This window comes from Peromyscus leucopus, chromosome 7 (assembly GCF_004664715.2).
Source record: "Peromyscus leucopus breed LL Stock chromosome 7, UCI_PerLeu_2.1, whole genome shotgun sequence".
NCBI classification, from domain to species: Eukaryota; Metazoa; Chordata; class Mammalia; order Rodentia; family Cricetidae; genus Peromyscus; species Peromyscus leucopus.
In genome coordinates, this window is record NC_051069.1 from 86020122 (window position 1) to 86034204 (window position 14083).

Genomic DNA, 14083 nt, shown 5'->3' on the forward strand with positions numbered 1-14083 from the left:
CCAGTGTCACTTTTAGATTTGGTTAAGGTGGATAATGTAAAAGGAAGGACTTCCCAAAGTTGGAGCCAGGAATACTACAGAACACTACCCAGAATGTGGAGTCAGAGCCCCTTCAAGAGCCCTCTTTCCCCGCAATAGGGAACTTCATAACCTTTACATGATGGGGTTGTGCCAGTGTCCTGGAACACTGAAGGATAGTGTGGGCATCCTTCCTTCCTGTCCTGAATGAGACTGCTCACTGGCTACCCTGCTCCTGGACTCTGTGCTATATATTGTATCTGTGTATAGCAAGTACCATGTTCTTTTTGGATCACAGGTCTTCAAACAGAATTGCCCCTCATTAGACCTTATGCACATCATAGCTTTGGGCAATAATCGGAGGGACTTTTGAAGATCCTAGAGAGGGCAATAGATGTATGTATAGTCCAGAGAAAAGGCCACTGGTGATGAAGATGATGCCATTCTGCTTAACTGGCTTTGTTAATCATTCTGTGTGCTGCCTCTCCAGGACCCACACTCCTGTTCTGCCGTGGGTCAGGGTGTGCACCCCAGTCAGAGCAGTCACTGGCCTTCCATGTGATGGACAAGGGAACCATTCTGTCCTGCACAGCTCTGTCATGCTAGGATGAGTGTTCCAGTGCTCCAAGAGTGTGCACTCTTATGAGTGTGGGTGGGTACCACCTCATTTTAGCCCCCTTTCCTTCCTTTCTCTCTGGTTCCATGACCATTGGAGGGCAAGCAGCCAACACTGAAGAGACCCATATGGTGTTCAGAAAACAGGGCCTTCAGCTTCTCTCTCCCCACCCTTTGAGCCATTCACCTCCACCTTTATGCTTCTCCAACGGGACTGGCTGGATGTTGGAGAGATGCAGGCGGTTCAGAGCAGCCCTGATGAAAGATACTTCTCCCAAAGGGGAAATCATTAACCCAGCCAACCAGGGTACTTTCTCATGGATTTATAGAAATGCTTCTCTCTCATGCCCAATAAACATGAGCATTTTCCAGGCAATTTTCTTATCTTGGGAAAAATGTATTATTGGTGTAAGATGGAGCATCTGTTCCTTGAGAATATTTACTTTTATGTCTCTGAATAGCATTTACAACGGAAGAGTATGGTTTTTCATGCATGCATTTTCAGTCGTTTTGAAAGATGGCTTGTGTATGTCTTGTCACATTCTAGCTATATAAATCTCATTAGTCTATCAGTCGCACATAGATTCAAAACTTAATTGTATACGAAAGGACCTTGACTCTAAGTGGCCCAAGAGCATGGGACTTAACATTTCACCAAGCAGTATTCTCAAGTCAGAATCAAATGCTCATATCTTTGGGAAATATGGTCCAACTCCCAGTCTACCGAATACACAGAGAAGACCCCAGCGTCCAAGTGTGTGGTGCTGGGAGGTGCAGCTGCTGGGAAATGCTCCCTCTCACTGCAGGGGGCAGCATTGAGTCATCAGAAAAGGTCAGGGAGGTGCTTGGGAACATGTCACTCAAGCTTCAAAGCCTTTAGACTTTGGCCTAGCCTGTGCACTCCTGAGGAAGGAAGTAAAAATGAGAAGACTGATAGAGCAATACTCCTGAATATTTATGCATTGAAAAGGAAACTAGAGCCATGCTAGTGTGAGACAGTCACCAGTCTACAGGACACTGCCAAACATATTTGCATAGTCTTCTGTGAAGGAACGTTATGCAGCTGGTGAGGTTTTATGATGTGCGACAAGTGTATGCCATGAAGTGAGAAAACAGAAGGTTCACATGAATAAAAGGAGACTGCACAATGATGATAATACTGCATTATTAGGTTATGGGTATTTATTATTGTTACCATTATCAATAATATTATTTTTGTGTAAATGTGTTTACGATTGTGCTAACTGTGTGTGTGTGTGTGTGTGTGTGTGTGTGTGTGTCTACTCAGGTGTGCCACCATGCCTGTGGTGGTCAGCGGTCATGTTAGCCTTTGCCTTGTACCCCTTCTGAGGTCTTGCTGCTCTGTCATCCAGGCTATCTGGCCTGCAAGCTCTCAGGGACTCTCCCATGTCTACCCTCCACCTTCCTGCAGGGTTACTGGGACTGCAGACCTGGGCCCTACCACGTCCCAGTATATATGGGGTCTGGAGACTCAGAATCCAGTCTTCACTTGCATAGCACATTCTTTTACATACTGAGCCATCTCCCCTGCCCAACTGTGGAAAAATTCCTCAAAATTCCCCCAAATTAACTGTGGTTATTACTCCACAGGTTTTTTTTTTTTTAAAAAAATCTTTTAAAAATGATCATAAACTCTATAACTAAAATAGTAGCATTAAACTTTATGATGGCCCAAATGCCACTCACCTTGAAGTATCCAAAAGAATGCAGACAGACTGTGTAACATTCACCTAAGACACATCCTTCTCCTGAGCTCAGGGATGTCTACCCTGTCTTTGTCACAAGGCCCGGCTGGCAGGTGTGAGTGACATTAATGCATCTCACACAGAGCACTTGGGGATTTGACATTGTGGGCCTTATATTCAGTTTAGATGCAAGGGGGCTGAAGTCCAGAAGCCTTAGAGGCTGAGCAGGAGTAACACACTGTCAGCATTTGCTTCTGGCTTGCAGCCTGGAAGAAAAGCTGACTTGTCCAAGAAGTTCTTGGCATGTGGGGGATCCTGTTGTCACTACTCAAGCCTCCCGCCCAGGGGACAAGGCAAAGCTCCAGTCCTAACTCTATGTGAACCTGGCTGTATGACCCAGGGATTTGGAGTCTCAGGCCAGAGACAGACACTGACATTGGGGACACAGAAGATATCAAAGCCATCCTGGCATCTAGCCTCCAGGAGAGGCCTTGGTACGAAAGCAAGACAAATAAAGCTTGCTCTAAACTGTGCCTGAAGCAATGTGACTTGGTCACATGGCAACACCCTCCAAAGAGATTAAGGGTTTTGTTAAGAGACTAGGTTAGGGCTGGAGGAAGCCAATCAGGACTCACGGGACTCAGTTACCAGGAGACTGGGTTAGTATAAGTTAGTTCAACTCCCATGTCTCTCGCACACACAGGTTCCTCTTACATTCTCCCATCTTCCTTTCACCTCCCACCACGTTGTGAGACAGCATAAAGGCTTCACCAGATGCCAACCTGATGCTGGCATCCTGCCCTGGTACTTTCCTACTCCAGAACTGTGTGTAAATATAAACCTTTGTTCTTTAGAATTTGTCCAGCCTCAGATATTTGAGTATTGCTACACACTGTAGGCTAAGACAGGCAGGGGAAGGGATCCTTCTTGCTGAGGCCTATTTTGCCTTTGAGGGCCAGGAGGACTTGGTCCTTAGGTCCACCACCTCACAGAATCCTCCTGAAAAGTTCTGGAAGTTCTACTCCATTATCTGTCTCCACCAGAAGCCCCACTGAAAACTAATAGGCAATAACTTTTCCCCAAATCTTCAACTACTTCGTGGATGTCTGTCTCCTTCGCTCATAAAGCAAGGTGTGTTGGGTAGATGGAAACAAGTTCCTAGAGGGCACAGCAATGAATCGGCAAGCCCTCCTGCAGGTGTTCTCCCCACTTCCCAGCACTACACCTTCCCCAGTCCCTCAGGGCACCTAGCTAACTTCACAAACCTTTAAAGCTCGGTTCTGGTGCCATCTCCTGTGAGGGGCCTTTCTAATGCTTGAGAAGCCTTTCTAACACCCAGACAGCTGAGTAATGAGGCAAACACCCTTGATCTCAACTATAGAAGCCTGGATGCACTGTTCACCAGTCTGGCAACTCTGTATTATAACACTCTGATCACTTGCTTGCTCTTACCTCAACCACTGCAGTTCAGAGTTCCCAGGATCCCATCATTGGCTGGGCTTAAGCAAGCTCAGGGGGCATTTTATTGAACTTTGGGAGCTTTCTAATTGATCCAGGACCACAGCTGCTCCGTTGCATGGTAGGGTGGCATCAGAGTCCCTGTTGGTCACAACACGCATCAATGCCAATCCAGAGCTCTTTCCTTCTACCAAGAGCTCCATGTGGTAGATGTGGGGATATCTGGGGCTATTCTACCTACTTCAGAGATGAAGACAGCATCGGAGGAAGGGGAGGGCAGCCTGCTCTGTGGGCCATGTTTATCAGAAACCTGAGTCTGGCTCGTGTACAGACAACATGGTGCCAGAGCTGGGTGGGCTCTCTACAAATGTGACGACAGAGAGCAAGAAGGAAGCATGCGTCCTTGGCTGGATTTCTTATGCAAGCCATCGATGCATTATATACCCATCTGAGGAAGGCACTGGCAGGAGGTGCATTTCTCACAGCCTGAGACGCTTAAGGCTGAGATGTCCGAGGTTGCACAGGCAGCAGGCTGCACCAGGAGGCTGGCCATACTCCTCAGACACATTAGTGGTTTCTGTTCATTCTCCACGTTCATTTCCATTCCTACCAGTGTTCGCTTACTCATTCCCAGATGGCAGGCACAGTTCCTCCTTGTGACAGCCTCCTGGTAAGTGCTACTGTTAGCCTCATTTTGTGGACATCACACTTGAGGGCTCAGAGAGACTGACTTGTCCAATGTTCTGGAGTCAAGGTGTGATAGGCCCTGAACTTGAAGCCAGATTTTTCTGACTTAAGAGGCAGGACTCTATTCCTGCTAACTTTCCACAGAGTGCCATCCCACAGACTTTAGATCTAAGGAAGAATTTGTAACTTATGTCAGTGAAAACCACAGTCTGCTGATTATGTGGCCCAGCCAGGTTCATGAACAGGTAAGGTAGAACACAGGGATTCTAATGAAGGATCTGGTTTTAGTCATGGTCCCTTCCTCTTAGCATCTTACAAGTGTATCCTTGAATAAGCCCTTTTCCCTTTGTGGTCCCCAAGAGGTCATCTAAGAAGGTTAAGAGATATCCATGCCTGTAACCCTGAATGAAGGCATGGGTGAAGGAGTACACACACACACACACACACACACACACACACACACACACACACACTGCAGGCTGCCTTGTGCAATGATACCATGGGATGGTTCTAAGTGTAGACCCTTCATCTGCACAGCTCTGCTGCAGAGCTCCAAGGACAACTGTGCCCTGCATTTGCTTTGGAAGCATCTGAGATAACCAGGCTGGGGAGCCTAATGTCCACACACAGATGGCACTGGCTTGGAGATGGTGAACTATGGAACAATCTTAACCTCATTGTCAACATTTGTAAAATGTGCAAGCAGCTTTTAGGATGCAGTGAAGAGCACACAGGCCCTCAGCTGGCACTTGGCAAACGGTGACTGCTTGGACAGCAGTAACTACCGTTATAGCCTTTAATACTGTGTGGGTTGTGGCCACCCACCCCTCCCCCCAGGGCTGAGATTACTGGCCCACTTCTTCCAAACTCAGGGGCCAGGTGGAAGATGGCTGGAGCACAGTACTTTGATCCAGCAGGTCTTTAAACACATTAGGACGCCACTGAGTAGGTAAATCAGCATCCCTTACAGAGCCATTTGCTGCACCTTAATGATCGGCTGTGTCAGAGATGTCAAAACAGGTCGTTACTCACAGTGGAGTGCCCCATGAGGCCTGCAGCCAGAGCCAGAGCTCGCTGCTTGCCTGGCAGCTCTCAGCAAAGCAAACGCAGAACTCAGGGTCACCCCGCAGCAGCCAGCAGTGCTTGGACCTTAGGGATCGCTTTGCTAGTTATTTGGAACAACACGGCCCATTGTGGTTTTAAAAATCAGAGCAAAGGGAACTCAGAGAGAAGCGCTGCTGTTTGCTGAGCCTGCTCTGTGGTTCTGTGCAAGGCCCTCCATAGGTACTGTCTATTTAATCCCCGAGAGTTTACGTGTAAGGGACCAAGGCCAGATGGGAGTAACCTTCCTGGTCCCCAGCTAAGCTGGGTGTCCCTTCTCTGGGACAGTGCTATTTTCCTACTTCTCCCTTCGATTCTAGTCTGCAGCACCAACATGTGGGGCCTGCTGCTCGGTCCACAGTCTTGGTGTATTCTACGAGATGTGATCATTTGTAGGTCGTCACTTATTTCCCCAATTTTAATTATAGCATCGTTTGCACAATGACTTAAAATTTGCAAAGTATTTCTACATGGTGATTTCTTTTGGTCCTACTGATCCTACTAAAGATAGTTTGGCCAAGAATTATGATTCATAATTTATTGTTGAAGAAACCAAACCTAGGTCAGAGAAATGGCTGGAATAAATCCTGTGGCCAGATGGGAGTGGAGGCAATCTTAGAGTCCAGTCTGCATTCCATGCCCAGCTCAGTAATCAATGGTTTGTGCTTGACCCTTGCACCCCTCCACCTTCCAGGGCCCCAGGGCTTCTCCATGTGGGGATTAGGATGCATTGCTGGGGAAAGGGAGGACAGAGGTGGAATCAGAAGAAGATGGAGCAAGACTGAAGGTCAGATGGAGATGAGTGGAGAGAGGGGCCATGAGGAGACAGGCTATAGGCCCAGAGGGAGAGTGAAGAAAGGAAGTGAAGTCTGAGGGCAGAGGTGACAGAGACTGGGGCTGGGGACAGAGCAACTGATTCCATGGAGGTAAACCTCAAATAAGCCAGGCACCACCCTGCTGACTGGAAAGGAAGATAGGGAAGTTTCATGCTGCATTTCCTTCGAGGGGAATCTTTTTGTCCCACTATAAGCAGCCACACTCAGGGCCAGCATCTCTGTGTTTGAAGCTTAATATCCAAGTTCCAGGTTCACTCTGTGTCCTCTGGCCTGGGAGATGACCAGAGGCAACTTTTGGTTTAGGCAGACAGCGTCTGAGAGATGGGCAGTGTGCAAGCATGGGTTTGTTTCTTCATGAGCTGTGAGACCAGCTTCAGGAAGAAAAGGGGAGTTGGGTGGGGCCGGGAGAGGAGCCAGACCTACTGCGGTGGGCACTTCTTAGGTATTGTTCCATTGGATTCTAGCTAGCTTCCCACACAAGGGTCACCATCATTTTGTAGAGTTACTGGGAAGCTGACATGCTGCCCAAGGATGTCTGGGTCACGTCTGTCTTCTAAACTTTCTAAAATAGCCTTTGTAAAGCTGGCAGTATTCCCTCTTGGGACTCCCCAACCTCCTTTTCCCAATCTCCCTCATACTCCCTGCCCTCCACTGTGCTTTTGAATTGATAAACAGAAATTTGAATTCCATCCTTGCTATTTAGCAGCTGTGGACTTGGAGAAAATCACGTAGTCTTTCTTTAGCCCATTTCCCTATCTGTAAAATGGAATAGAATTGCTTACATCACAGGATTGCTCCTGTCTTCTGTGTGGTGATGCTTGAACTAATTTATGATCTTTTGCCTTTGTACAATATACCTATCTGGCGCCCTGGTCTTTCTGGACTGTACTAGATAATTCAGTAAAGCATTTCTTTCTAAAATGACAACATTAACAGCTTTATGAAAGGGTCAGGAAGCCTTACCTCTGACCCTATGGGCTTGAAACTGAATATTTAGATTTTGAGGGGCACATGGCCTCTGTCACGAGCTCCACTCTTTCAGGGCATCTGTATGCAATCTGCAAGGAGTGGAGTTGTGTCCCAGGGAACCCTTTGGCACCAAGACTTGGATTTCTTATAATACCTATGTGCTATGAAATAGTCTTTTAATTTTTTGTAAACATTTAAAATATAAAAATACATTATTTTAGCTCATGGTTCTATAAAAACAAGTGGTTCCCTCGATTTCCCTATGGGCTACAGTTTTTGAATCCTGGCTTAATCCATTATCACTGAAGGAGGTATCTGCATTTTAAAAAACAATTTATTCATTTTTATTTTATGAAAATTGATTGGTGTTTTTCCTGCATGGATGTCTATGTGAGGGTGTCAGATTCTCTGGAATTGGAGTTACAGACAGTTGTAAGCTGTCATGTGGGTGTTGGGAATTGAACTCTGGTCCTCTGGAAGAGCAGCCAATGTTCTAAACCACTGAGCCATCTAAATGGGATTATTCCTTTAAAAAAGAGTCAGTGGTGTGATGGGGGCATTTTAGACACCCAGAAGGACAGCGAAGAAGAAGCTGGGAGTATTCTTTCATTCCATGTTCTCACCAGAGCCCTGCTTACCAGCAGCATATCATCACAGGCCACTGTACCTTCTCAGCCCTGAACCATTCGGCTCCATAAGCAGACCTGGACATCTCACTGGGCCTGTCACCCATCACTTTAAATCAGTGCCCTTCAGAAAATAAATTCTAAGCCAGCTCCTCAGTATTAATCTGACTTTTGGAAGGGGCAGAGATAAAGCCAGCTGGTCCCTCGTCTGGGCTTTATTCTCCCATGTTTGGGCCCATGGGGAAACTCTAGCCACAGATGCATGGCATGTCCTTGACAAGGCTTCATAGGAACAGCCTTTACCCCAGACACATCCAACTGCAACCTCACCCCTTCAGTTATAGAGTCTTAGGATAAGACTGTAAATCTAACCTCCTTTTTTTGTTGAGCACTTTAAATCAGTTTTGGAATAAATACCTGGCTTTAGCAAAGCACACTTAGAAATCATCATTCTTTTTAGCTTGTCCCCATTCACTCAATCTTTACCTAGATAGTTGGTGAAGCCATTCCTCCCTGAGATCTGTGCCAAGTTCACTGATGCAGGGAAGTCTCTGGGGCTTCTCCTTGCCCTCAGAATGACAATGAAGTCTTTCCCCCATGATCTTGGCCCTTTTGGTTAGTCTAGTCTTCCTCCTCTGTGCTTGGCCACATTGTGGTTCCTCTCACTTTCCTAACACTTGGTAGGGTCTGTAACACCCTTCTCTTCTGTGTTCAAAACCATCTACCCTTCTAGATTTGAGCCAGGTATGGTTTTCCAAGGACTCCTGCCTGTTTCAAGTTCAGTATCTCGTGTGCACTTCCACAGGTCCCAATACCATGTCTTCTATCCTCAGTGTGCCATTGTTTCCTCTGCTAAAAGTTCTGTTACATCACATCTAGACAGGTCTTCATAGGCTGTGACTTCAGCACACAGAAGGCCTCTATAATGAGGGAACTGTTTGGTGGCCAGGGAAATGCTCACTCTAAGAACATTTCCTGTGATCTAATATACATGCAAGCTCCAGTTCTCTCTAATGGTGTGACTGAGGTAGCAATTAATAGCAACCAGCAGCTTTTCTAACGCTGTCTTTTCAACACAAATGTTACAGACACACTCCGTGGCCTTGATGATGCCATCTGCATGATTTTATCCACAATGAAGTCTATCCACCTGTAATCCCTGGGCAAACCCAGTCTTGTTAAGCCTGGGTCTGTGTTTTATCCAGGCCCCTGGTTGATTTTTGGGGACATTCAAGTTTAAGAAGTGCTCCCTGAAAGATGTCATGCTTCTTTCCCCATGTAAGGCTGATGAAACAGTAGACATCTGGGGTGATTTGATGTACCCACAGAATCATCCAAACCTAGAGAACAAAGGGTCTGTGTTCAATTACATGGCTACATCTCTCTTTCTCTTTTTTCAAGACAGGGTTTCTGGCTGTCCTGGAACACCCTCTGTAGACCAGGCTGGCCTTGAACTCACAGAGATCCACTTTCCTCTGCCTTCTGAGTGCTGGGATTAAAGGCATATGTCACCACCTACCTGTTCTTTTATTTTTATATATACAAGATGCATCATTGTGAAGGATTGAAGAAAAAGTTGTTGTTTGGACCCATGGAGAAACTTGCAATCAAGTCACGTGAACTGCTGAATGAGGCATGCATAACTTCCTGGAATCATCTGTTCAGGCCTAAGGGAGTTTCTTGGGGACTGGAGAGCTGACTCTGCAATCTGGGAAGCCTAGAACCACTTGTCTGGTTGTCTGGGTTGTCAATTACAAGTCCAGGGAGAAATAGTGAAAGGCCACCAGGAAGGTCCATCTTCAGGGCCGCCTGTTGTAGGGGACCATCTTTCACGAAGGGGCAGTGAGTAGTGGGGTTTGAGTCTCCAGGATCAGGTAGAAATGATACAACCTAGCATGTAAGTGTTACCAGCAGTAGCAGCCAGAGACTCGGTGTGTTTATTTTATATATTTGTATCAAGGAGGTAAGTTTATTGCATGCAGCTGAACAAAAGGGCAGGATCAGTCATTATCTGTAGGGGGTCTCTAGTGTGGAGCAGTCTCAGGCTGTAAATATCAGGGACAAGAAGCTGCTGTGGACACTTTCCATATATGTTGTCAACATCTGCACACAGCCTAGGGAACATGGGAAGGCTTTGCCATTCCTGTGAGCCAGAGGTCCTGGGGCCCTGGGGTCCTGGGGTCCTGGGGTCCTTGGCATGGCTGTGCTCATGTCAACAACACACACTGACTCAGGAGTTCATGTGCTCCCCACAGGTGTGGATCCTGCTCCGTGTCCTTGTAGAACACCCAGGCCAGCTGGCAAAATTTCACCCAAGAGCAAGAGGGAAGTGACGGCAATCCAGACACCTCGCAGGAGAGGCACGATGCCAGCCTGCCTCTGTCCTGCCATGAGTGATGTAAGCACCTCTTCGCTGGTGTCTGATAGGGTCCTTCATCCTAGACCTGGAAGCGCCTCTAAGCACATCAGTCCTCAAACGGTTGGGCACAACAAAGACGTAGTTGGTGCTTTGAGGCCCTTCCTTGCTGTCCAAATGGGAAAGGAAATGCTAACCCCACACATAGATGAGCATGCTTGGTACCCTGGGCTCATGGTCTGCCTACAAATCCTCCCTCCCTCTTCTTGCTGCCAGCTGGACCCCTGATAAGCCCACTTCCCCCGCTCCACCCACTGGGGGCATGAAGCTAGCAAGGGAGTCTTTAGTCTATGCCTAAGTGATATGTCAGAAGCTGTGAGAAGTACAGCTCTGCCCTCGAGGAGCTCATGTGCTTTCCGAGAAGACAAGACCAGCCCACAGAAAAGAGATAGGAGCTGGAAAACCATAGTCTGAAAAGACCCCACCTTGGCTAAGGTGTGAAATAAAGCTGGTGGCAGAGCCAGTGGCTTATACACAGGTGAGTAAGGCCAGGGGCAGGTAAACAAGGCAAGGGCCTTATTGTGACAGATCTCAGGGGCCACTGCTCCGGACCATCATTGGAGTCTGAGAGCAGATTCCTGGTGGGCTTGGGGAGACTCCATCTATGCTCATCAGTGACAGCTCCCTGGGAGGAGCTGGCTGCAGCAAAGGCTTGGTGGGGTGCCGATTGGGAGTGCTCCCAGGAGGCAGGGCTCCTAAACATGATGGATTGCTTTCACCGTGCTGCAAACCCTCCTGCCTGCAGGCAAATGGCTTAGAACAGGTACAAGAATTTAAATTGCCAAACTGTGTTTGCTGACTTGAGCTGCTGGTGGGAAGGGAGGTGGGGAGGGGCCTCTGTTCTCCTACAGAACTACAGGGAATCTCACTGGGCACACATATGTGACTCCTCCACAGGTCTGAGGGCCTGGGGCTCACTGAGGCTCCTCACCCTGACTTCAAGATCTCCACCATCTACCTCACCCTAACCCTGACCTCTCCAATCATGCCTCCTCCATTTCTTAGTCATAACAGTCTCTGAAAGCTAGGCTACTCTTCTTCCCCGAAAGACATCCCCTTTCTGGCCTCCTCTCCCATGTACAGTATTCCCCCAGCCATGCTCCAAGTAAAGGCTAACCTTTATATCTCTCACCGAGAGAGGTTCTCTGCCTTGTCTATAGGCAGCAAAGAAACCTTCAAGACATGGCTCACTACAGGCTGACCTGAAAAGCTGGGAGAATGGACCAGGCAAGAAATATATATCCAGGACCATCTGAGTGCAGTTCTTCCCTGGAGAAAGACGTTCATCCAGATAACAGCCTGTAGCCTTGAGCAAGGGTAGAAGAGAGGACAGGGTGGAGGGCTGGATCAGGTGAGATGTGCTTACAAATAGGGACCAGGATGTTAGGTGGGCAAGAGAAGTGTCCTCTTGATCTCTAGGGGTGGGGACATAAACGGCAGAAAGGTACCGTGACCACTCCTGCACACAACAGATAGCCTAGAGAGCCCCACTATGCCCTGAAAGGCTGCTGGGCTGGTATGTGGGAGAGGAACTTGATGGAGTTTGCAGAAGATAAACTGAGGGGAGAGGCTCTCAAGGCAAGAACCATGTACACTATTCATGTACAGCATCTGCCACCACAAGCTGCCAGCTTAGGCAAGGAACCATGGGGAAGCAGTTGATTCTAGTATTACACACGTGTAGGTCACTGTGCGACATGATGAACTGATGCAGGGAACCGATTCTTCCCTTTTTGTTCCAGGAATGCTGTTTTTTTTTTTTTTTTTTTTTTTTTTTTTTTTTTTTTTTTTTCTGTTTTAAACAGAGGTCTCACTGCCCATTCATTAATCCTCTTAACACCGTGCGGGTTTATATCACATCTGAGCCTCTGATGATGCTGGAGACAGAGCAGGCAGCTGGCTCCACTCTGGCTGCCCAAGCTCACTTACTGGCGCTGTCAGCAGTATTTATTACACATCACAGGGTAGGTGCCCCCTACATCCTTCACACAGAAAATTAACCATGATGACAAGCTTTTTTCCCCTTACACTTTAACACTAAATTTGCATAGATTTAACAAGTACAAAACTCTATAAATAAATTACGTTTAAATATAGGCATGAACACTTACTCCAAAGTCTGTAGGTGCCTCATTTGTCAGAGACGAAAGGTACTAGGATAATTTTTTTTAGACACAGCCTTCTGTTTTGTTATTCCCATTTAAAACCCCATTGTGATCATGCCCTATGATCACAAAACATTTGCTTTATTTCTAGGCTTTCTTTGAAGGGCCAGGTTTTCACTGCTGATCTTTACAAGTTAAAATAAAACACAGAGACTTTTTACTCAGGGATTGGTTCGTTCGTTCGTTCATTCATTCATTCATTCATTCATTCACTGGCCATTTCTTAAGCATCTTCCATTAGGGCCAGACACTTTGCTAAGCCTAAGAGATGCAATTGTAAATCAGGTAAAATCCTGCCTCCCACATCCTAGTGAATCACACCCACAAGAGCTCAGCCTCTTCAAGTTGGGAAAACAGTTTTCTATTCCAGTCCGGCTTGTTCTGTTCTCTTGTCCATTCTTGCCCTCCTTCATCACTGGTTCACTCACTGGGCCATAAAAAATTAAGATGGAGCAATAGCATTCTCAACACATGCAGAAGAACCCAAACAGTCCGAACCAAACCTGAGACCCAAAGATAACACTAGCATCGATCCTTGGTCACCAGATCTATTGATGTCACTTACAGCTATTGATATTCTAAAGACCACTGGCTCACTGCAAGAGCCATCTTTGTATTCCCATTGCCTCCCTTCCTCCCCATCAGTCAGTCACCTAGGGTGGCTGAAGAATGTTCTGTCTTTGCTTCCTGAGAGATCTCAACTGAGGGCCATTGCTCTGCCCTTCCCTGTACCACACTTTCAGAAACTCCCTCACCAGGAGACCCCATCCTTCTCTCCCACCCCTGTGTCCTCTAAGCACCGTGGAGACATTCCCTAGGTGCTGAGCAGTAATGCAGAACTTGAAGGGCATCATCGGTCAGGCTCAACACTCTTGGTCAACAGACTCTGGCAATCTCTCCCAAGCTCTGAAACGTAATGGAACTGAGTGGGGAAGAACTGTGGTTAGAGTTGAGTTGCCCCTGACATTCTCAACTGTAAAATGGGGATTGATTATACATCCTGTAAATGTTGTGAGAATGCAAAAACCACCACTTCTTGCTGGAAAAACAACTATACTTTAAAACTTCCTTTAGACATGTGCTGTGAGATTTGTGGGCATGCCCAGTACCCTCTGTGCCCCAGGTCAAGTTGCTGTCTCATAGCAGGGACTGATCAAGCCAGGCTCACCTTGCCAGCCAGGCTTGCACACTGGCTTCACATCCACTTGGACCAGGGTGTCCTGAGCAGCAGGCTTCTGTCCACAGTCATAAGCGGTCACCAGGATCTCATACTGATGTTGCTTGTCAAAGTTCAGCTTCTCCGTGTTCCTGATGTTGCCTGAAGAGCAGGGATGTGCACAATCATTTCTGGTCAAATGAAGCAGGCTGCACATACTCCAAACCCTTTTCCCATTCCATCAACCTTGAGGGGGTATTGGAATGGTCCTTCCCCGACCACCACCTCTTTGAGAAAAATAAAGGCCAAGCAAGTGTGTGGCCGCCATGC

At 47.2% G+C, this 14083-nt stretch overlaps 1 protein-coding gene across 1 annotated transcript in view; it reads right to left on the minus strand.

Moving 5' to 3' along the window:
• Clstn2 (calsyntenin 2) overlaps positions 1-14083 on the minus strand; it is a 611344-nt gene that overhangs the window by 125704 nt on the left and 471557 nt on the right. The window contains exon 5 of the mRNA XM_028866060.1: positions 13766-13915. Coding sequence (XP_028721893.1) covers positions 13766-13915 — 150 coding nt within the window. The remainder of the gene's footprint in view (positions 1-13765; positions 13916-14083) is intronic.